At 46.5% G+C, this 23,617-nt stretch overlaps 2 protein-coding genes and 1 pseudogene across 2 annotated transcripts in view; all 3 read left to right on the top strand.

The window, feature by feature from the left end:
- Positions 1-4,535, top strand: part of NLRP14 (NLR family pyrin domain containing 14) — a 44,868-nt gene extending 40,333 nt beyond the window's left edge. The window contains 3 exon segments of the mRNA XM_047753285.1: positions 3,351-3,478; positions 3,481-3,511; positions 4,208-4,535. Coding sequence (XP_047609241.1) covers positions 3,351-3,478; positions 3,481-3,511; positions 4,208-4,340 — 292 coding nt within the window. The 3' untranslated portion in view covers positions 4,341-4,535.
- Positions 4,536-10,068: 5,533 nt separating this feature from the next.
- LOC125110989 (60S ribosomal protein L15-like) lies at positions 10,069-12,925 on the top strand (annotated as a pseudogene).
- Positions 12,926-18,535: 5,610 nt separating this feature from the next.
- Positions 18,536-19,755, top strand: RBMXL2 (RBMX like 2). The gene has a single exon (XM_047753275.1). It carries the CDS (start codon positions 18,553-18,555, stop codon positions 19,618-19,620), a length of 1,068 nt encoding a protein of 355 aa, XP_047609231.1. The 5' UTR covers positions 18,536-18,552; the 3' UTR covers positions 19,621-19,755.
- Positions 19,756-23,617: the final 3,862 nt, after the last annotated feature.

The raw sequence follows: 23,617 nt of genomic DNA, 5'->3' as shown, positions 1-23,617 counted from the left end.
TCATGTCATTTGCAAACAGTGACAGTTTTACTTCTTTTCCAATTTGGATTCCTTTTATTTCTTTCTCTTCTTTGATTGCCATGGCTAGGATTGCAAAACTACGTTGAATAAAAATGGTGAGAGTGAACATCCTTGTCTTGTTCCTGATCTCAGTGGGACTGCTTTCAGCTTTTCACCATTGAGAATGGGTTTGTCATATATGGCCTTTATTATGTTGAGGTAGGTTCCCTCTATGCCCACTTTCTGAGGGGTTTTAATCAGAAATGGGTGTTGGATTTTGCCAAAAGCTTTTTCTGAGAGTTCATGCCATGGTGCAGTGGGTTAAGAATCTGACTGCAGTGTCTGGGGTCACTGCAGAGGTACGAGTTTGATCCCTGGCCTGGTGCAATGAGTTAAAGGATCCAGCATTGCTGCAGCTACAGTATGGGTCACAGCTGGGGCCCAGATTTAGTCCCTGGCCTGGAAAATTCCATATGCCATGATTGCAGACATAAGATTAAAAAAAAGAAGAAAAAGAAGAAAAGCTTTTTCTGCATCTATTGAGATGATCATATGGTTTTTATTCTTTGGCTTGTTAATGTGGTGTAACACCCTGATTGATTTGCAGATATCAAAAAATCCTTGCATCACTAGGATAAATCCCACTTGATCATGGGGTATGATCCTTTTAATATATTGTTGGATTCAGTTTGCTAATATTTTGTTGAGAATTTTTGTGTCCATGTTCATCAGTGATATTGGCCTGGAATTTTCTTTTTCTGTGGTATCATTGTCTGGTTTTGGTATCAAGGTGATGGTGGCCTCATAGAATGATCCTGGGAGTCTGCAAATTCCTCTGCAAGTTTTTGGAAGAATTTCAGTAGAATAGATGTTACCTCTTCTCTAAATGTTTGATAGAATTTGCCTGTGAAGCCATCTGGTCTGGACTTTCGTTTTTTGGAAGATTGATTGATTGATTGTCTTTTTGCCTTTTCTTGGGCCGCTCCCGCGGCATATGGAGGTTCCCAGGCTAGGGGTCCAATTGGAGCTGTGGCCGCCGGCCTCCACCAGAGCCACAGCAATGCCGGATCTGAGCGTCTGTGACTTACACCACAGCTCATGGCAATGCCAGATCCTTAACCCACTGAGTGAGGCCAGAGATTGAACCCACAACCTCATGGTTCCCAGTCGGATTTGTTAACCACTGAGCCATGACGGGAACTCCTTTTTGGAAGTTTTTAAATCACAGTTCAATTTCAGTACTTGTGATTGGTCTGTTCTTACTTTTTTTATTTCTTCTTGGCTTGGTCTTGGAAGGTTGAGTTATTTTAGCATTTTTTTCTAAATTCTTGAGTTTGATGCTTAGCTTATAGATACTCCTTTCTTTTCCAACAGACTTTAGGTTATGATTTTCCTTCAAATTACTGAATTAACATCACCTTGCAAGTTTTGATATTATATGCAGTGTTTTCATTATTTTTGTGTCTAAAATACTTAACTTCCCTTAGGATTTTTTCTCTTCAACCCATGTATTATTCTTAAGTGTACGCCTTAATTTTCAAACACAAGAGAGGTTTCTTTTTCTTTTTTTCTGGCCACACCTATGGCATAAGGATGTTCCTGAATCTGAACTGCAGCTGTGACCTACACCACAGCTGCAGCAATGACAGATCCTTAACCCACTGTGACACAGCAGGAAATCCAAGAGAGGTTTCTTATCAGCTTTTTATATTGAATCTCTGGCTCTGTAGTCTGAGATCATATTGTGCATGACTTCAATTCTTTAAAATTTTTCATGGCCCATTGTTTCATGGCCCATATAGTCAGTTTTCATATGTGTTCCACATATTGAAAAGAATATGAACTGTGGATTGTAGTATTTTGTAGGGGTTAAGATGGTTAATTCTGTTGTCCAGATCAGCTGGTATATTTGTGATTCTTTTCCAGATAATTCAACTACTATGCAAAATATGCTAAAATATCTGTTATGATTGCAGATTTGTTTATTTCATTTTATAGTTGCTCGTTTTTTATTTTCTGTCTTTTGAGACTCTTACCAGTGACTGCAAATTTAGAATGATTGTTTCCTGATGAATTCATGACAACTTTTTATGTTCCATGTGGGCAGTAACTGAAAAATATTTTTATATACTCAGCGCCTTTAGTGGCACTTACATGTTGAATGGCAGATAAACAGAAGGTGACAGTTAACCTTGGTAAGGGTGAATCATCAGTTCCAGAAGGTTGAGTATTAACATACTTCATCAGTTCATGATTTTTATCATATCATCTTTGGTTTATGCCTGGGCCCTCTATTGGAGGTTGGTTGGTTGGTTGGTTGGTTAGTTGGTTAATTTATCTCGTTAATCATGTCCTTCTCATCTATACCTAATGTGTTTGAAATATACCATAGAACTGTATGTACCTTATAAAAGGTGTTACCTTGTTTTTAGGTATATGCATTTTTATTGGCATAGGTAGCATAGTGTTAGGGACCTCATTATGTGCCTTGCCTTTTTTTTCTTTCTTAATTTCTTTTACGTGACATTTATTTTTATGAAATATTTAAACATTGTTTTCCACATTCTTTTCCATTATGGTTTGTAACAGGATCTGGAATATAGTTCCCTGTGGTATACAGTAGGACCTTGGTGTTTGTGCATTCTGTGTATAACGGTTTGCATTTGCTCGTCCCGAGCTCCCCATCCAACCCTCCCCAGCGCTCCCTGGCCCTTGGCAACCACAAGTCTCTTCTCTGTGAGTCTGTTTCTAGTTTGTAGATAAGTTCATTTGTGTCATATTTTAGATTCCAGATGTAAGTGACATCATGTAGTATTTGTCTTTCTCTTTCTGAATTATTTTACTTAGCATGATAATCTTTAGATTGTAGCTGCAAAAGGCATTATTTTATTCTTTTTATGAATGAGTAATATTCTGATATATATATATATATATACACACCACATCTTCTTTATCCACTCATCTCTCGATTGACATTTGGCTTGTTTCCAAGGCTGCTTTATACCTTGCCTTTTAAGTCTCAGTACCATATTTCTAAAATCACCTACATTGCTGTATTTTTAATCCTGTCCAAGGAATCAGTTGCTTCAGTTTTCCTGAGTGTGCGTCCACATTTTATTTATTCCCTGGATCATAATTATGAACTTGTAATTCACGATACAGGATGGGGTATATTCAACCCATGAATATCTAGAAGTGACAGGATATTCCTTGACTTTACCCTAATTGGGCTCGTTTTTTAAGTGTCTGGCGTTACCCGTACTCCCAGGTCATAGGTCTCCCGTGTCCTGTGTCTGTGCTTTCTGACATGGGGTGAAGTTCATTTTACCTTCAGTCTTTCTTCCCCGCAGGTTGGAGCACTGTGGTCTGACCTCTCTCTGTTGTCAGGATCTCGCCTCTGCTCTTAGCAGCAACCAGAAACTGATCAAAATAAGCCTAACCCTGAACACCTTAGGGTGTGAAGGAATTATGAAGTTATGTGGCGTCCTGAGTGCAAACTGCAGGTTCTAGGGTAAGGCTTCATTCGCTTCTCAGGGGACAGTTCCCGGAACGAGGGATTTAGGGAGCAACTTGCTACTGGCAAGCCTCAGCATCTACCTGACTGTGGATCCGTGGGTGTTTTCCAGGTCCTTGTTTGTTTTTCTCCCGTAGGATGCTAAATTTCTGGAGATATGATGCAGCATAACAGCGGGGAGCCAGAGAACCTGACTCGGAATTCCAGCTCTTCCGCGTATCAGACCCTAGAACTTGCGCGAGTCCCCAGTCCCGTTGTTTCGGTTTCCTTATCTGTAAACGGATGAGATGACAGTAGCTACCCACTGGGCGCCTGTGAGGACGGATCACCTGAGTCAATACAGGCCGTATTGAAAGCAGTGCCTAGCGTGTGACCAGCAGTGTGGGTCGGCTGTTTGCACCGTCGTGATGAGTAGAACACTTGTGCTTGAGCAGGAAAGGGCTCTTGGCCGATCCTTTAAGGTCTCCGCCTGTTTCCTCTGCCTCTTTCACACTCCGGTTTCTGCCACTGCTGTGCTGCCCTCACCGCATCCCTCGCTTTGCTTTCCTGCTGCCCAGCCGTGGTCAGAGTCTCTCCACTGTAACATAAAACAGGCCTTTCCCTCCCGGAAAAAATTCTCTGGAGAAGGTCAAGGGCTCGGGGGAAATCGAGAGGTGTCTTGTGGCAAGAGGAGATGTTCCCTTGTCTTCTCAGGTTGTGCCAAGAGGCCTTTGATGAGGAAGCCCAGAAGCTCCTGGACGCCGTGTGCGGTTCCAGTCCGCGCCTAGTCGTTAAGCAGGACTGTACCCACCCCGAGGACGCTGGCTCCTGGTGGCGGTGTTTCTGACCCGAAGAGCCTGATGTTCTCCAGCAAAGTGAGATGAGGCCCTCAGAGCGACCAGGCCGGGGCTCCTCACTCATCTTCCCTAGTGACACGCGCTGCATGGGACGCCTGGCAGTTATAGGCTTGCCACGTCTCTGTAACGTGTCTGTTCCCCTTCACGTGGGAGTTAAGAGGCTAAAATCAAGTGGAAAACAGAAAGCTTTGTGAAAAGTGTAACATGTTTCTGATTGAATGCAGAGTTTAGGAGTTCAGATGGGAGGAGTTCCTGTTGTGGCGCAGTGGAAACGAATCTGACGAGTATCCGTGAGGATGCAGGTTCGATCCCTGGCCTCGCTCAGTGGGTTAAGGATCTGGCGTTGCCGTGAGCCGTGGCGTAGGCCCGTGGCTGTAGCTCTCATGCGACCCCTAGCCCGGGAACTTCCATATGCAGCAGGTGCAGCCCTAAAAAAACAAAAAAGAGTATCTGGATGAGGCCTGGAAACTGACATTTTCCGTAACTTCCCGGGCAAGTCTCTGATGCCGTAATTTTTAAGAGTCACCAGTCTCAGCAGAAATGGGGTCCACTTCTGCAGGGAACACTTTCTGTAGCCTTTTACTGTGAAGGGTGGAGCTGCCTCCACTTGGCAGAACACAACACAGTAAAACTTCCCGGGAAAGAACATTGTGGTTATTTGCTGCCAGCTGCAAACCATCCCCAAACACAGCAACTTAAAACAGTAACCCCTGTTACAGCTCATGACTTGATGAATTAGAATCCAGCAAGGGCTCAGCTAAGCCTTTCTCCTGCTCTGCGTGGCATCGCCCGGAGCCCCTCAGCGGTAATTAGCTGGCAGGATTGCCCCAGAAGCCTGAGGACGGCTCCAGTCACGTGCCTGGCACCTTGGAGAGGACGGCGGGCTGGCAGGCTGGGCTGTGCCAGGCCCCGCTTCCCTCTAGGCCCCTCCAGCAGGGAAGACGGAGCGCTCTGATGGCGGCTCAGGGCTTGAAAGGTCCAGTGCAAGTGGCCACATCTCTTGAAAGCTAAGCCTGGAATTAGTGTGAAGTTACGTCTCTCATAGTCCGTTGGTCAGGCCAGCCCAGATTCAAAGGCGGTCATCTCTTGATGGGAAGAGAGTCGAAGAATTGGTCTTTAGTCCACCACCCCTTCTTTAGTCCACCACCCCAAACTCTTATCCACGTTTTTCTGCCTGTCTGTAAGAGGTAAGCCTCTCAGCTGGTATAAGAGCTCCTGAGTCAGTGCAGCGGGGCTGGAGACAAGAGAGAAGCATGGCAGTTAGAAGGGGGCAGCTGGCAACCAGGTGCGGGCCCACAGGTGATGTTCCTGGAGCCGCTGTGCGCACAGAACTGTGGCACGGCTGCCATTTGGCAGAGATGGTACCTAGACAGGGGTCAGTACAGAGGCTGACTCCCAGTGGTGACCGCTGTGTCGGCTAGAGAAAGCCGGCCTCCGGCTGTTCCGACACACACAGCAGAGAAAGTGTGCCTCAGAGAAGTGGCAGTCCTTGCCAGGGCAGGGCCGGCTGCGTGACCATCCTATCTTCACAGGCAGCAGATTTTCCAAGCTGCTGGAGTCAGACTCCAACCAGGGAGCTGGTAAAGGTTCTTTTTTTTTTTTTTTTTGTCTTTTTGCCTTTTCTAGGGCTGCTTCCTGCGGCATATGGAGGTTCCCAGGCTAGGGGTTGAATCGGAGCTGTAGCCACCGGCCTACGCCAGAGCAACAGCAACGCGGGATCCGAGCCGCGTCTGCAACCTACACCACAGCTCACGGCAACGCCGGATCCTTCACCCACTGAGCAAGGCCAGGGACCGAACCCGCAACCTCATGGTTCCCGGTCGGATTCATTAACCACTGTGCCATGACGGGAACTCCTGATAAAGGTTCTTATCAAGATAATTTCTATCAAGTTTTCAGATAACAAAATGATTTTGTTTTTTCAACGAAATTTCAGAGCATTTCTGTCCAGTGGAAGATAACTTTCCTATTTTGTTTTATAAAGTGAGGAAAATTTCATTTACGGAGTTTCTGTTGTGGCTCAGCAGACTCAGGACCCGACATCGTCTCCGTGAGGATACAGGTTCGATCCCTGGCCTCACTCAGTGCGTTAAGGACCAGCATTGCTGCAAGCTGTGGTGTAGGCTGCAGACGTGGCTCGGATCTAGTTTGTTGTAACTGTGGTGTAGGCCGGCAGCTGCAGCTCTGATTCAACCCCTGGCCCAGGAACTTCCATGTGCCACAAACGCAGCCGTGAAAAGAAGAAATAAAAAAAGAAAAACTTTGACAATAGAACTTAAAAAGATAGTGCTTAAAGAGAAAGTCACAATTGAATGTCACTTATGAATACATTTGCAAAGACCAGGTATATTTGAAAGTTAATTCTGGCAATTAAAATATACCATGACTAGGAGTTCCTGTCGTGGCTCAGCGGTTAATGAACCCGACTAGCATCCATGAGGACATGTGTTCGACCTCTGGCTTTCCTCAGTGGGTTAAGGATCCGGCGTTGCCCTGAGCTGTGGTGTGGGTTGAGAGGAGGCTCAGATCTGGTGTTGCTGTGGCTGTGGTGTAGACTGGCAGCTGCAGCCCTGATTTGACTCCTAGCCTGGGAATCTCCATATGCAGCAGGTGCAGCCCTAAAAAGACAAAAAGATAAATAAATATATATAATATATATACCATGACTATTATGATGGATAACTGAAGTATAAGAGCGGGATTATTGGGAGGGATTTTATAATTTATGATATTAGTTGGCTGATGGAGAAAAACCAAATAATCACCTTTATATTGAAAAGGCCTTTAATAAAATTTAGTCTTTTTGGCCAGGTACTTATGTAACATGAGGCATGTGTACCTTGAACTAGTAATATACTAGAAGCAATGCCATTTACATTTTCAAACACACCTGGAATCACTGCTCTCAGAAGCCCATGGGCCGGGATTAGGGTGAGGCAAGTGAGGCATTTATTGTCAGGGTCATGTAAGTTCAGGGTCAGACACCGTCTTTATCTAAATTTTTAATATTTGCTTTTCATGGATATTTTTGCATTAATTTTGATTTTTAAAAATACTCAATTAGGAGTTCCTTGGTAGCTCAGTAGGTTAAGGGTCCGGCATTGTCCCTGCTGTGGCTCAGGTTCAATCCTTGACATGCTGTGAGCACAGTGAAAAAAACAAAAATTCTACTAAAATGTTACTTCTCTTGATTATTGACTTTTTTTTGGCATCTCACATTTTGGCATCAGGCAGACAAACCTCTCCCCTCATCCTTGTTTAAACACAGCCCTGTGTTAGGGACGGTTTGGAATTTTAAATAGTTGCTTTACGGGGTCAGGTAAGGTAGTCAAAGAATCAGGTAGGCGGGCACGGCAAACATTAGCCGTGTCCATTCTTTACATTTCATCTGTGTTAAATAAACTTATTTTGTAAATTTTGATTGGATCATTTCCATTATCTTTGAATTTATCGGTATGCTAACGTCTTAAGGTCTTAAGTCGGAGATTCGAGATGAGATTCGTACTGATTTCCAGCCTTCTCTTTTATTGTAAGTGTTAAGGCTGTGAAGTTCCCTCCGTTTACATTTTAGCTGAATTCCCGTGCTCGACCGTGGAGTCTTTTTTGTTGATTGAGGTGCAGTTCATTTTCAATATTGTATGTTTCAGACATACAACATGTTGACTCATTATTTTTAAGGGTTATCCTCCATTTGCAGTTACTATAAAATATTGGCTATATTCCTTGTATTGTGCAGTAATCCTTGTAGCGTCTTTATTTTAGGTGTAATAGTTCGTAACTCAGTCTCCCACCCGTGTACGGCCCCTCCCCCCTTCCCTCTCCTCACTGGTAAACACTGGTTTGTTCCCTATATGAGAGTCTCTTTCTTTTTTGTTATATCCACACATTTTATTTTTTAGACTCCGTATTTATAAGTGATATTATCCAGTATTTGTCTTTCTCTGACTTTTTTCACTCAGCGTAATACCCTCCAAGGCCATCCAGAATATGGAGTATTTTTATTAGCATTCATGTCCAAATGTTTTGATTTACATGAATTTTTTTTTTTCCTGTGGACCCGCATGTCGCATAGAAGTGTGCTTGTAAATTTCCAAACTTAGGCGTGTTTGTTTGTTTGTTTTGTTACACCCTCAGCATGTGGAAGTCCCCAGGCCAGAGACTGAGCTCAAGCCACAGCAGTGACCCAAGCTGCTGCGGTGACAATGCTGGGTTCTTGAACCCACTGTGCCCAGAAGAACTCACTGGACATTATTAAAGTTACTTTTTCGTTATTGATTTTTAACCTAATAGAGTTCAGACAATATGTTACATAAGAGAATATTTTTTTAAATTAGTTACAACATAATCTATGGCCCAGTATATAATCAATAATATGTGTGCTTGAAAAGAATATGCATTTTACGCATTTTCTCACGACTGAGTGTGACTGTGTGTCTCTATTAAATTAAGCTTTTTAATGGTGTAGTTCAGATCTTCTTGTACTCATTTTTGCTGCTCAGCCTATAAATTAATATTTTCTTTAAATATTTCAACAGGATGGAAACAGTTTCTATTTTCCTTACAGTTCTGTAGCTATGTCGAGGCCACGGGATGGGGTAAATGGGACAGAGACGTGTCACCAGCAGCTCTGACCTTGCCTGCTTTCAGTTTAGCAACAAGAGGAAAAGCTCTCTTTCATTCTCCTGCTTTCATTTACTAATGTCTTCCAGAAACTCTTAATTGGTCCATTGTGGATCCAGTGAGGCAGTAAGTTGAGGATTTGAAATCACGGATTCGGATTCGTATACAAATACAGAATGAACCCTTGTCAAAGAATATTATCAGTTCGTTAGTGAGGGAACCCATGAGATGCTGGTTTACAAAGCATCTGAGGAACAAGGGTTTATAGATCCACCATGAAAGGCATTTTTTAAGTTAGAATAACATTGTGAGGTAAATACAGAACTGACTGATGTCCTACAAGGCACTGAATGATAAGCTTTGGGATTATCTTTTCAAGCACAGCGAGAAAACATCCACTAATAGCGGACAGGAGTTATTTGCACCGCTGTCAGGCTTTGACAGGGTAGTATTTACCCTTGCAAGGCTGTGAATCTTCTGATCAATAGAACTGAGAGTCCAAGAACTGTTTGTTTTGTTTTCTGTCTTGTCTTTTTAGAGCCGCACCCGCGGCACATGGAGGTTCCCAGGCCAGGGGTTGAATGGGAGCTACAGCTGCCGGCCACGGCCACAGCCACGCCAGCTCTGAGTCGAGTCTGTGACCTACACCACAGCTCACAGCAATGCTGGATCCTTAACCCGCTGAGCGAGGCCTGGGATCGAACCTGCGTCCTCATGGATGCCCGTCAGATGGCCTTCCGCTGCGCCACGAAGGGAGCTCCCACATTATGTACATTCCGAGTAACACTTCTAACGATGGCACTGCTTCTGACGCTTCTGGTCACCGAATGTGTGTGTGGTTTCCACACCTCGGGCGATTCCGGTGCAGTAACTGGAGCTCCCACAACTCACTCAGTTCTGACTCGGGTTTCCTGGGGCTGCGTCAGATCCCGCAGGTTAAGAGCTCGGTCCCAGACGTTCCCCTCACTCCCCCGCCCCCCCCCAGACATAAGCCACATCTGGGTCACCACCTGTGCCTCTGACTGACCCATCAGCTATAAATCCAGCTTCCCGCGGCCCCCACGTCGGTTTGGTTAATTTGCTAGAACAAGTCACAGGACTAAGGAAAACATTTTGGTTCCTAGATCACCAGCTTCTTGTAAAGGAACATGACTCAGGGACAGCCAGATGGAAGACGAGCCTGGTGCCAGGTCTGGGGGAGGGCACAGAGCATCCTTGCTCCCGAGACGTGAACAGGCCACTCTCCCAGCACCTCTGCGTGTTCTCAGACCCGAAAGCTCTTAGAGGCCCGTCCTTTCGGGGTTTTATGGACGCTTCGTTACAGAAGCACGGTGGATGAAATCATTGGCCATTGGTGACTGAACTCAATATTCGGTCCCTTTCCCCATCCCAGCGGTCACTGGAACTATCTGATCTCATGGCTGGGTCCTCTGGGGACCAGCCCCCATCCTGAAGCTCTCTAGGGGCCCCACTAGGCGTCACTTCCTTAGCATAAGCTCAGGTATGGTGGAAATGGTCTCTTTATAGATAACAAAAGACAGCCCTACCACTCAGGACATTGCAAGGCTTTTAGACAAGGAGCAGATATATAGAGAGTGACACGGGCCACTCTATGGTCTTGACAGTGGATTCCTTAGAGCAAAAAGATCCCATCTGTCCAACCATAACAGATACAGCAACATCTGGAGGAGTCGGTGTGAAGTAGAAATAGGAGGCTTTTAACTCAATTTCCAAATACATTTGACTGGATATCAGAATTATAATCTTACTACCATGGAAGTCTGTATTGCATTCTGGTGGATGTAACTTGAAAAATGAAAGTCACAAGACACTGGCACCCTGCTAAAGCCCTATTCAGTCTGTCCATCTTTATCCTGGGTGAAAATCTCCCCCAGGATGCGACCACCCAGGTTGGAAGGCTCTATTTGATCTTGGCAGGTTCCGCACAGGACTGGCCTCTGTCTGCATCATGTAGCTCCACTCTTGCAGGGTTTGGGGGTAAACGAGCTAAGAGACCATAGCATCTCCTGCTTTGAGCCTCTTCAGGGTGGGGTGTCCCTCGTCATACAGCCCCTTTATTCATTCCTTTACCTGCCTTCTTTCCATTTATACCCAAACGTGTCCACTCCCGGAAGGGCGTGGCACCCACTGTGCCACTAGTCCAGCACGCAGCCCCCTCATTCCGCTCCGTTCATTTAGAGTAGGGTTCCCTAGGCAGAGCGAGTGGGCCATTTCTCCCATTGGGCAGTAGAGCTGCAATCACCCCACGTCCCCGTTCTGCCCAGTAGGGTCAAGGCACAACCCACTCCATCAGGTCCTTGGGAATTCTGATATAAAAGTTCCCAGGTCCTTGCTTGGTATCAACTCTGCCTCTGGGATGTGTAGGTGCGGCCCTGATCCTGTGATCATTACGTGAGGAAAAGGTGAGGTGATGCGGGGAAGAAAAAGGTACAACCAGCAGTCATCTTCCGGGTGGAAAGGACCGCGTGGTTATACTAGCATATCCTCCCCGACCCTACCTCCACCAGCCTCTACTTAGTGAAGACACTCCCCCAGCCCTCATGCTGGGCGTGAGCACACACTCATGACGGTGTGTAAGTCAGCCCTTCGGGCCTGTATCTACCGCATTTTAGACAGCCCATGTTTGAATCGCCCAATCCAGTTCTCCATCAAACTGTTACTCCGAGCAGCCCCTCTCTCTGTTCCCCTCTTTACATTACGGTCTGTGGAGTTTGTTCCTTGGTCTGAAGAAATGTCACCTGGAGATCCAAACTGGTGTCCTATTTTCTGTTACGGGTCTTTTACGGTACTCTGAGCATTTGCATCTATCCCTGAGTAAGCAAAGGCTATGCTAGAGTCAGGAGCTACTCTCGTCCAGACCCATGGCGGGGCAGCATCTGACTCACTTGCTGCTGTGTTCAGGGTCTTTCCCCATCCAAGGAATCGGAGACAGAGCCATCCACGGGCTCTGTCTCTTCTGTTGGCAAACACGACAGTTTTTAGTGGCATTTTATGCTTCCAGGTACAAGAGGAGTCTGTTTAGAGTCAGTCCGTCTCTGCATTGCTTTGGTCCCTCGATGTCCACTCGTTTCCTGCAGCTAGGTACCCAAGCAAACCCCCGGGGCATCCCCCAGCTGCTCCAGCCACCTGGTGAACCTGCTGCTTCGTGCTTCCTGCGGGCATGTCCTAGTGACGCACCCCTTCGGGACTTTCATGTGGCCGTGCCTCCCGCATAGATGTGTCCCTTTAACAGGCCGGCTTTCCGGGAGAAAGCTCCTTCCTCCCCGTCTGCAGGCAGCCATCAGGTGAGTGAGGATGGGCGCGAGCAGGTACATCCAGGAGCCATGGAGGAAGAAGCTTCCGACGCCACGCGCTTTCTCCTGCGGATGTGCTGCGGGCAGTACCGCCAGCTCTCCGCTCTCCACAAGGTGCCCCCCACCCCACCCGGCCGATAAGGCACCTAGGCTGGGATACAAGGCCAAGCAAGGTCACGTCACATATTGGATTCATGTGCGCCCCTGCGGCCGCAAACGCCCAGTTCCTAAGGGTGCCACCTACTGCGAGCCTGTCCACCAGCTAAAGTTTGCTCGAAGGCTTCAGTCTGCTGCCGAGGAGCGAGCTGGACGCCACTGTGGGGCTCCGAGGGTCCCGAGTTCTTACTGGGCTGGTGAAGATTCTACCTGTAAATGCTTTGAGGTTATCCTCATGGATCCGTAAAGCTATCAGAAGAAATCCTGACACCCAGTGGATCACCGAACCAGTCCACAAGCACAGGGAGGTGCCAGGGCTGACTTCTGCAGGCAGAAAGAGCCACGGCCTCGGGAAGGGCCACAAATTCCACGACCCTCTTGGTGGTTCTGGCCGTGCAGCTTGGAGACCGCGCAACACTCTCCAGCTCCACCGTTACCGCTAAGTCATGTTTGTAAAATTCGTATCTAATAAACAATTTAGGACATTCATGTCTGCTGAAAAGTGACCCAGTTACACATACATGTACACATTCTTTTTTCTCACATTGTCAGGCTCCATCGTAAGTGACTAGACAGTTCCCAGTGCTACACAGCAGGATCTCATTGCTCATCCATTCCAAAGGCAACAGCCTGCATCTCTGAACCCCGAGCTCCCCATCCATCCCACTCCCTTCCCCTCCCCCTTGGCAACCACACGTCTATTCTCCAAGTCCATGATTTTCTTTTCTGTGGAAAGGTTCATTTGTGCCATATATTAGATTCCAGATGTAAGTGGCAGCATACGGTATTTGTCTTTCTCTTTCTGACTTACTTCACTCAGGATGAGAGTCTCTAGTTCCATCCATGTTGCTGCAAATGGCATTATTTTGTTCTTTCTTATGGCTGAGTAGTATTCCATTGTGTATATGTACCACATCTTCTTAATCCAGTTGTCTGTCGATGGACATCTGGGTTGTTTCCATGTCTTGGCTATTGTGAATAGAGCTGCAGTGAACATGTGGGTGCACGTGTCTTTTTTAAGGAAGGTTTTGTCCGGATAGATGCCCAAGAGTGGGATTTCTGGGTCACATGGTAGTTCTGTGTATAGATTTCTAAGGCACCTCCATACTGTTCTCCACAGTGGCTGTACCAGCTTACATTCCCACCAACAGTGCACGAGGGTTCCCTTTTCTCCACAGCCCCTCCAGCACTTGCTATTTGTGGACTTATTAATGATGGCCATTCTGATGGGTGTGAGGTGGTAGCTCATAGTAGTTTTGATTTGCATTTCTCTAATAATCAGGGATGTTGAGCATTTTTTTCATGTGCTTGTTGACCATCTGTACATCTTCCTTGGAAAAATGTTTATTCAGGTCTTTTGCCCATTTTTCAATTGGGTTGTTGGCTTTTTTGCTGTTGAGTTGTATAAGTTGTTTCTATATTCTAGCGATCAAGCCCTTGTCAGTTGCATCATTTGAAACGATTTTCTCCCATTCTGCAAATTGTCTTTTTGTTTTCCTTTTGGTTTCCTTTGCTGCGCAAAAGCTTATCCGTTTGATGAGGTCCCATTAGTTTATTTTTGCTCTTATTTCTGTTCCTTTGGGAGACTGACCCGAGAAAACATTTGAAGGTTGATGTCAGAGAATGTTTGCCTGTGTTCTCTTCCAGGAGTTTGATGGTGTCTTGTCTTCTATTTAAGTCTTTCAGCCATTTAGAGTTTATTTTGGTGCATGGTGTGAGGGTGTGTTCTGGTTTCATTGCTTTGCATGCAGCTGTCCAGGTTTCCCAGCAATCCTTGCTGAAAAGACTGTCCTTTTCCCATTTTCCGTTCTTGTCTCCTTTGTCAAAGATTAATTGACCATATGTGTCAGGGTTTATTTCTGGGTTCTCTCTTCTGTTCCATTGGTCGGTCTGCCTGTTTTGGTACCAGTACCACACTGTCTTGATGACTGTGGCTTTGTACTATTGCCTGACGTCTGGGAGAGTTATGCCTCCTGCTTGGTTTTTGTCCCTCAGAATTGCTTTGGCAATTTTGGGAGACCCTGCTTTCAATTCTTTTTTATATATACCCATAAGCAGATTTCCAGATTGCGTGGTATTTCTATTTCTAATTTTTTTTGAAAAACCACCACACTGTTTCCCATTGTGGCTGCAACTTTCCCACCAAGGGTGCACAGGTGTCCTAATTCCTCTACACCCGGCCCAACATTTGTTATTTTCTGGTTTGTTTTTTGGTAGTAACCATACTAATAGGTACAAAATGATAAGATTATTTTATGTCCTTCAGTCATAGGGACGGTTTCAATTAATTGTGCAAATAGCAAGCTAGGAATTGCCCCTCCAGTGGAAATTCTCCAGTCCCTGTCCCAGACGTCACTGCTGTGGGGGTTCACAGGCTCTTTCTATGAGCCCCAGTTTACACGCCATGTGGGTCTGTGGAACAGAGCATTTGCTCATTACTAACACCCATGGTTTTGTTCTGTACTGTATTGGCTCAGGCAGTCTTGTTTGTTCCTACTTAGCACATCCAAACAGTGCTGCCTGAAGGGTGAATGTACAACATAGGAGAAATATTCCTCCGTCAGATACCACGTCCATGCACACGATGTATTCAGGGAGAAGAGATGGAGAGACTCAGTCACCTCATGTAAAGCCTGTTTGAACATTGCAAACCTCCACCTACCGCCTAACCACCCTTGTGTGTCCACTTTCTCGCTGTCTCGTTGCAGCCCCAGTCAGGGTTCACCAGTGGGTTTAATACCACAGTGCACGTGGCTCCCCTGCCAAGAGCCCAGGCCCTTGGGATCACTGACGGCTGCACCCACTCATAAGACTGTGTCCCCGACAGGTGTCCCGCAAGGGACTTCGGGAATCTGCATGAAGGGGACATCAGTGCAGAAGTAGTTAAGCGAGTGGATTCTGGAGGTTCGGTGGGACTGGGGACTGAATATATGGGGGGAGGTCACTGTGGGAAGTGGAGAAAACAAGCATCACTACCCAACAAGCCCCTAAGTCAGTCAGCAACCAAATGGAGAAAATAAATTGTGCATAGTTATGCAATGAGTACTAAAAAATTAAACAAAGTGCACACAATACATAGATGAATCTCAAAGATGTACTGACATAAGCCAGACACAGAAGAGTTCACTCAACATGATTCCATTTATACAATGTCCAGCACCAAGCGAACTAATTTCTGGTCGATATAAATGAGAGGAATAGCTCAGAGGACAGTCCTGTTTTGAAAGGGGCACCGGGGGGAACTCTTAGGAGTGATGGAGAGGTTATCTAGATCTTGAGGGCATCGTCTGCGTTTACACGGGGGTGTGCACGTATGTAAAAACTAAGCAGTAAATTTAAAACATATAAGTAAAGTTATAAATTTAGTGTTTAGAAGTTAGCCCTCAATAAAACCATTAAAGGCAATCGTTCAAAAAAGAGAAGACATAACTTCTTCTGTATTATTGGAGGAAAAATAAATGAATAAGGACATATCATGTGACACAGGGGAGGCCATAAAGATGGAAGAGACGAGGCCAGAGAGGCGTGCTTAAACAGAGAGCACACAAGAAGCTATCAGACAAAGTCTGAAAAATATGGAGCTACATAAGTATTAGACAAAACAAATTGAGGTAAAAAAAATTATGAATAATGAAGATCATTATGTAATAAAGGCATTCACCAGAAATACACAGCAATCCTCCATCTTTATATATTTAATGCTACAATCTTATATGAAGCAAAAGTGGACATTAAAGAGAAATGGACAAATCCACAATTACGAGATGTTAAAAGAGTTCTCACTGATGGACAACTCTCACCAAATAAAAGTCAGGATGAGGAAAACGTGAAGATCACTGTGTAAGGAAAGAAATCTATCCCAATGTTTCGAGAATAGACCTTCTCCGCAGCATACAGGGAACATTAGACACACACCATTTAGGTCATAAAGCAAGTCTCTGCAAAACACCAATGTATGGATATCATATAGAACATGTTAAAAAACCACCAAAAATAATCCCTATGTTGAAAACTTAAAACCACACTTTATACTTCATGAGTCAGGAAACAGTAAAAATGAGAAAATGTTAGGAACTGAACATGCTGTGAACTAGCACATAGAGAGTAAAATTGAAACAGACACAAGTAGAAGAAACTTTTGTTGTTTAAACAAGTGGCCGCACCTGCGGCAAGAAACATTTTTTAGGAGTTCCCGTCGTGGCGCAGTGGTTAACGAATCCGACTAGGAACCATGAGGTTGCGGGTTCAATCCCTGCCCTTGCTCAGTGGGTTAACGATCCGGTGTTGCCGTGAGCTGTGGTGTAGGTTGCAGACGCGGCTCGGATCCCATGTTGCTGTGGCTCTGGTGTAGGCCGGTGGCTACAGCTCCGATTGGACCCCTAGCCTGGGAATCTCCACATGCCACGGGAGCAGCCCAAGAAATAGCAAAAAAAGACCAAAAAAAGAAAAAGAAAAAAGAAACATTTTTTAAAACTCTTAATGCACTCACTGTCTTACCTAAAGATCTAGAATGAAAATAATAAGTTGTAAACTCAAAGAATATGAAAAGAAGGGGAAAAAATAGCAGCAAATTAAAACACAGGATCAGCAAAGAAAAAGGCTTGTTCTTTGAAAAGACAAAACACTTCTGGCAAGACTGGCCACCAAAAAAGGGACAGAGCAAAACAGGACATGGCTACTGACAAAACAAAAAGGGTAACTCTTAGAAAAAAAGTGTAGCTTAGAACAACCATGCCAAGAAGAAATTTTAAAAAATCTGAACAGACTGAAAACTAAAAGAAATTTAAGGCAAAAATCTTCCCAGCTTGGTATGGGAAAGAAAATTATTGGCTGATACCCTTTATGCTCAAAAACGTAAAATTTCTAAGCCAACAACATTTGTTACTATATTGAAAAATGAATACATCCCAAACTGGGACATTTACCTTAGAAGTATAATAATGATTTCATAATAAAAATTTGTTACTACAGTTCATCGTATGAACTGTTGTAAGGCATTTAAACTTTAACTTCGGTTCATGTATGCTAAAAACATCTCAAAATCTGAAAAGTGTCCCCTTAAAATCAGAAACATAAAAATGCCTGCTTTCACCACCATTATATGGCTATTGCAGTAAGCCGGTGTAACACACAGGCGTGTGTATATATGTGTGTATACACGCACAAATACTAAGTGAATGATATTAAGTGGCTTTAGCCATTATAATCTCAGTCTCAGGTAAAGCCAGTTCATCCGTTTACGTATTTCTATTCAGAGAATATGGTAAGGACACATTCGAATTGTGTAATTTATTTGAGTGAACCCCAAATGTTTTCTGTTCCTGAGGTGTACCTCTTTTTCGTTCGACAGGAAGAGGTGAAGCTTCTGTATTTCATGCTTAGGTGCTAGTCTGGTGAGTGGTCCAAGTGCTTTTAAAGTTTCCCTTTATGTTGTTCCTCGGGTGGCTTCTGGGCAGTATTTACTCTAAAGGGCAGGGTCACTGCCACGTAAAGCTGAGTCCTCTGAAGGTTGAAAAATTGAAGAAAACGGTGCAGAACGGAAAGTGGTGCATCCGAAGGACCACCCCTCCCCTTGCCAAGTTCTCCTCCCCTCTGCTGATGCAGAAAAGCCTATTCGGCATATATTTTACGTACCACCTGCGTCTGGAAGCTTTAACAACGGTCCCACTTCGTTTTTCAGTTAATTTTTCTGTTTCAACGTGGCTTGGGTCACTCGACTTGGGATGCATGAAAATCCCTCTCATTACCAGCAGTGGGATTAAAAATCTTTTTTTTCTTTAAACCTAATGTCGTCTTCTGCAGTTGAGCTTTGGGAGTGATTTAAAGAACTGAAGCCCAGCACAGGTGCATGAGTAGAGGTTTAACGACTGGAAAGCGAGGGGCAAAACCGCCGCCCTCCCTCGACGGCGGCGGGCGGTCCTCGACCAATCACGACGTGCAGGTGCCCGGCGGGCTGCAGGGACAACGCGGGGCGCCCGGCAGAGCGTTCCGCCTGCGCAGCGGGGGCTCCGCGGCGACGCGCCGCCCGACCGGTAGGGGCCGCCCTCGCCGCGGTCTCGGCGCCCAGACGGAGCGCGCCCTCGCCCCGCCGCCCGCCCCCCGAGCGGCAGACATGGTGGAGGCCGACCGCCCGGGGAAGCTCTTCGTCGGCGGGCTCAGCCCCGAAACCGACGAGCCGGCCCTCGAGGCCGCGTTCGGCCCGTACGGCCGCATCGCCGAGCTGCTCCTGATGAAGGACCGGGACACCGGCAAGTCCAGGGGCTTCGCCTTCGTCTCCTTCGAGAGCCCGGCAGACGCCAAGGCGGCCGCCAGAGACCTGAACGGCAAGTCCCTGGGTGGGAAGGCCATCAAGGTGGCCCAGGCCACCAAGCCGGCGTTCGAGGGCGCCCGGCGGGGCCCGCCGCCCGCCCGCAGCCGCGGCCGCCCCGGCGGCCTGCGCGGAGCCCGCGGCGGCCCGCGGCGCCCTCCTGCCCGGGCCGGGCCGGGCGCCGACGGCGGCTACGCGGGCGACCTCGACCCGCGGCCCAGGGCGCCGCTGGCCCCGAAGCGCGGGCCGCCCCCGCCGCGCCGCGCAGGCCCGCCCCCCAAGCGGCCCGCGCCGTCGGGCCCGGCGCGCAGCAGCGGCGGCGGCGGGGTGCGCGGGCGGGGCCGAGACGGCTACGCGGGCCCCCCGCGCCGCAGCCCGGGCCCCCGCGAGGAGGGCTACTCGCCCCGGGGCGGCCCCTGGAGCCGCGTCCCCCGGGGGCCCGGCCCCTCGCCCCGAGCCTACGCCTACCGCGACGACGGCGCCCGCGACGACGGGCCTTGGAGAGGCTACGGCGACCGGGACGGCTACGCGGGCCGCGACGGCGCCTACGCGGACCACGCGGGCGGAGGCCCCTTCCGAGAGCCGGCGGAGAGCTACGGAGACCCGCGCAGCGCCGGGCGGGCGCCCGCCTACGGCGGCGGCCGCTACGGCGAGTCCCGCTGCTGCTCGCCCGACGCCTACGCGGGCGGCCGGGCCGAGCGCTCCTCCGGGGGCCGCGACCGCCTGGGCCGAGCGGACCGCGGGCCGCCGCCCGCCCTGGAGAGGGGATGGTCGCCGCCGCCGCCGCCGCGCGATTCCTACCGCCGGTCGGGCCGCAGGGCCCCTCGGGGAGGAGGCCGCCCGGAGAGAGGGGGGCTCCGCAGCAGATACTGAGCGCCGCCGACCTGCGAGCCACGTCGTCTCGGTAGACGCTGCGGAAGAGAAGCACCTGTCGTGTCGTAACCGCCCGAGGACTCGAGCAAGGAAGAGCTCGTCTTACCCGTTAGGAATTTCCTGTTAACCACCTCTCCGCAGTTTTTTTTTTTTCCTCCTTCTGTGCTTTGGAGAGAAAAAAAGTTAAAACTCGTTTGATTTCGTGTTGCAGTTGTTAACCGTTTCTTTCAACAAGCTCGTTTTAAAAGTATACGACTTGAACCTGCGTGCTAGTCTTCTTCTATTTCCAAGTAGAAATTCTCCTAAAGGCCTGATAAATGAGGCCAAAAGTTGTACGCTCTTTCACAAACATCTGCCCACCTAAAATGGAAAACTGGATTGTTCTGTCCATTCAGACCAACTAGACCTTGGGGGATGAGAGGGAGGGATTGGCGTGGGCTCCTCCTAAGATTTCAAGGTGTCTTTCAAACTGAATCTCAACAGCAACAAAAAACCGCTTAGACCAGATGCATATATAAAGAAAGTTCTCTTCTCTCAGTAAAACTTAAAAAAAAAAAAAAAAAAAGCAAATGGAGAATGCCGGCCATATTTTGCCTTTTTCCATGGAAATCTGCCGAATCTCCCATTCCCTTGTTCCCCAAAAAACCGTTCTTGTGTTGCTAAGATGGAAAACTAAAGATTTGACCAACCAGCCACAAGGCTGCAACCCCCACAATATCAATTTTAATACCATTCATGTTCACCACCACCAAATTGTTAAGAAACAGGTAGAAAATATGCTATTGGTAAATGGTGGATCTGGGGACAGAATGGCTTCCATCCATAACTCCCACTTAACTTGTCCTCGGCTCCAGAGCCCGTTACTGGCTCCTGTGGAGAATTGGGTTCTTTCCCCAGAGGTGAGAAATCGGAAGAGTATCTGCGCTCGAACGATTCTTGAGCTTGCCAATCCTTGGCATTTCAGCATCCGAGGATTTCAGCCTGGTGTGAGGACCTGGTTCTTCCTGTCCACACAAGGCAAGGGCCTGGGCTGAGTGGCCCACATTCTTAAGGTGGGGAACGGGCCTAAGCAGAGCCTGTAGAGGCTTCCTCCAAAGTGCCTCGAGCAGGAGATGAATCTCATTATTTTTCACCCCAAGCTCAGGGTTAGAAACACCTTTTCCATTCCGCACCTATGGGATTCCCCCGTTTATCTGAAAGAAAGGTAACTGTACAGTCAAAGGTCTCTACCAACCAGAGAAAGAAGGATCAGGGTGAAATATTAGGGCCTGTGCTCAGTGTAATAATTTGCCAGAGGAGACAGACGAGCACCTGAACAACCAAAGAAAGTACCTAAAGAGATCTGAATATAGCACACTCACATACACGACTCTAAAAATACGATTTTTTTGGACAAAATAATAAAATAGGTGAATTCCAAGAGAAGGTGCAATAGTGGCCCGGAAGAGCAAATGCAAGAAATAGCTCAAAAAAAAAAAAATCCAGAAATTAATCTAGCAAAAACATGTTAAGACCTTTTTATGGAAAAATTGTTTATTAAAGGACATAAGCCTAAGTAAATGGACGTTCATGTCACGTCCCGCTTGGGAAGACTTTGTCACGACTGTTCTCAACCTTGCCAAATTAATTTGGAAAATCAATACAACTTCAAACGAATTTAATACATGATTTTTTTCCCACACAGCTCCTCTCCCCTCTTTCTCAATAGCACCATATATTTGTATTGATCAGCGATGGAACACTAAATAAAAGATTTGTCCCGTCAACCACAACTGAAAAAAGATCAATAGCTCCCATTAGCTAGCAACAAATTATTAAGAAGCAGATTTTTTAAAAAGACACTAATGGGAGATTTAGCTAATCCTAAAATATATTTGGTGGAGTACAGAGCAAGAAGAGCCAAAGCAATTCTGAAAGAGTTAGAAAGGACTTACCAGATGTCAAGTCTTGGTGGAAAATTCTAGTAATTTAAGCTGTGTGACATTAACAGACAAGGTTGGGTCAATAGACCAAAACTGCCAAGAAACAGGCCGCCTCCTACCTGAAAACACAGTGTATAACAGATAGCTTTAAAAGTCATTGGTAAATGATGGACTTTTAAAATGGCTTTCTCTTTGCAAAAAAATAAAAATGAGATTCCCCTAACTCAAAGCATACACAAAAATACATTCTAGATGATTTGAAGAATAAATGTGAAGAGGAAAAAATTTAAGCAATTTGAAGAAAATGAAGAAATGTGTCATACTGAGGTAGGGAGTTTCTTTTTTAAGATTAAAAAGTACAAACATGAAATCAATGTGATTTTCCACATTAAGACTTTTTTGTGGTAAAAGACACTGGTAAAGTGAAATATCTAACCGTAGATTGCAAGAATTTATTTGTACTGAAATAATTTCCAAAAGAATTATTAGAAATCAATACAAAAGAAAAAAAAACACCAAGGTAAAAGTGGACAAGAGAACTCACACTTTCTGATAGATGTGTAAATTGACAATCTTTGGAAATAATTTTGGCAAAGCTTAGTAAAGTTGGAGGGTGCAACCCAGAAAATCTGCTTCGAGGAGAGGACCTAGAAAAATTTGCACGTGTACACACAGCTGGTCCACGCAGGTGGTCCTTTCAGCACGCTGAATGTTAAAGTGGAAACAGCTTATTGCGGGGGATCGACTCACTGACGTTCAATATAGAAGCTAATGTGACTCAACCAGACCCACTGTATCAACATAGGTAAATACCAAAAAGTCGGTCGGGTGAAAAAGGCAAATTGCATAAACATAAAACCAAAAATGTGGTTGGAGTGACACACGAAAAAGGGTATTTAGTGTGAGGAGGAAAGGCTGGGATGAGGGGTGGGCTTTAGCTGACTTTGTAATGTTTTCTCTCTTTAAAAGACGTCAAGCAGAAAGGACGATGGCGTCTTAAACGTCTGCGGTGTATACACTGGCATTTCTTGTAATTTCAAAATATTTCACAACACAAATTTTCATATGAAAAATAGACCCCAGTACAGCCCTAGCATGTAATGGCTACTCAAAAAAAAAAAAAAAAATTAGTTATTACTCTGAAACTGCCCTATCTCGACAGTGATCCTCCCTCCCTGCTTTGTTCTGTGTGGGGGATGGATGCCTTACCCTGTCTGACTCAGCTGGTAGAACCTTCCTCTTCTAGTCTGGGCTCGTAGCCAGCTCGTGATAACCCACAGGGTAGAACTTTGAGATCTGAGAACCAAATCTTGGATAAAAGCACCGTTTTCCCTTTGATGCTCCTTTTCAAGTATAATAGCGATGAAAACCTTTTGCCAGTTGGTAGAATAGTTATTTCTGAAGAGTCATCTCACGATTATTGAAACGATAACTTAAAAAAAAATGAAATGTGAACATTTGGAAATAAGGACTTACAGGGCTAAATGAGCTCAAGAGGTCGTAGCTTACAAAGGCTGTGGATTTCTCATGTACCTCTAAGTAACAGACCCAGTATTTCCGTCATGGAAGTTAATGTGTTAAACCCATCTTTGCAGGGAAAATGCGGGAGAGCTAGTCAGTTGAGAACTCACATGTCAAGGGGTCCACAAGACCAACCCACTGGGTGTAATTTGGGGATGTGCGTCTCATCCCCGCATCCTTCATGTTTTCCGTCTGGAGCTTGTCTCGTCCTATTCCTGAGACCCCCTTCTCCACATCAGGGTCCCAGGAGCATCCTCGCCGTGCACGTGGCACCTGACAGCGTTGCTGAGCCTTTCCCACCAGGTGAGGCCTGAACATCTTGCATTTCTGATAGCAGCCTGAATCCTGGGGTTCCCTTAGAGTGCCGGGGGGACTCGTTCCCTGGGGTCAGTAGCTCCTCCTTCCCCCTTTGCCTCGGAACTGGTGAGATGGAGACTTCTCTGCCCGAATTTCTCCTCTTCCTTCTCTGACATTTCTCTGCCTTGAGGTGATGTGGGGTCCACGCTGCCTCCCTTGGGACCTTCACCTTAAAGGTGATGGGATTCTCCTCTCTT

Source organism: Phacochoerus africanus, chromosome 11 (genome assembly GCF_016906955.1).
Source record: "Phacochoerus africanus isolate WHEZ1 chromosome 11, ROS_Pafr_v1, whole genome shotgun sequence".
Classification (NCBI taxonomy): Eukaryota; Metazoa; Chordata; class Mammalia; order Artiodactyla; family Suidae; genus Phacochoerus; species Phacochoerus africanus.
This window is presented reverse-complemented; position numbering and strand designations above follow the sequence as displayed.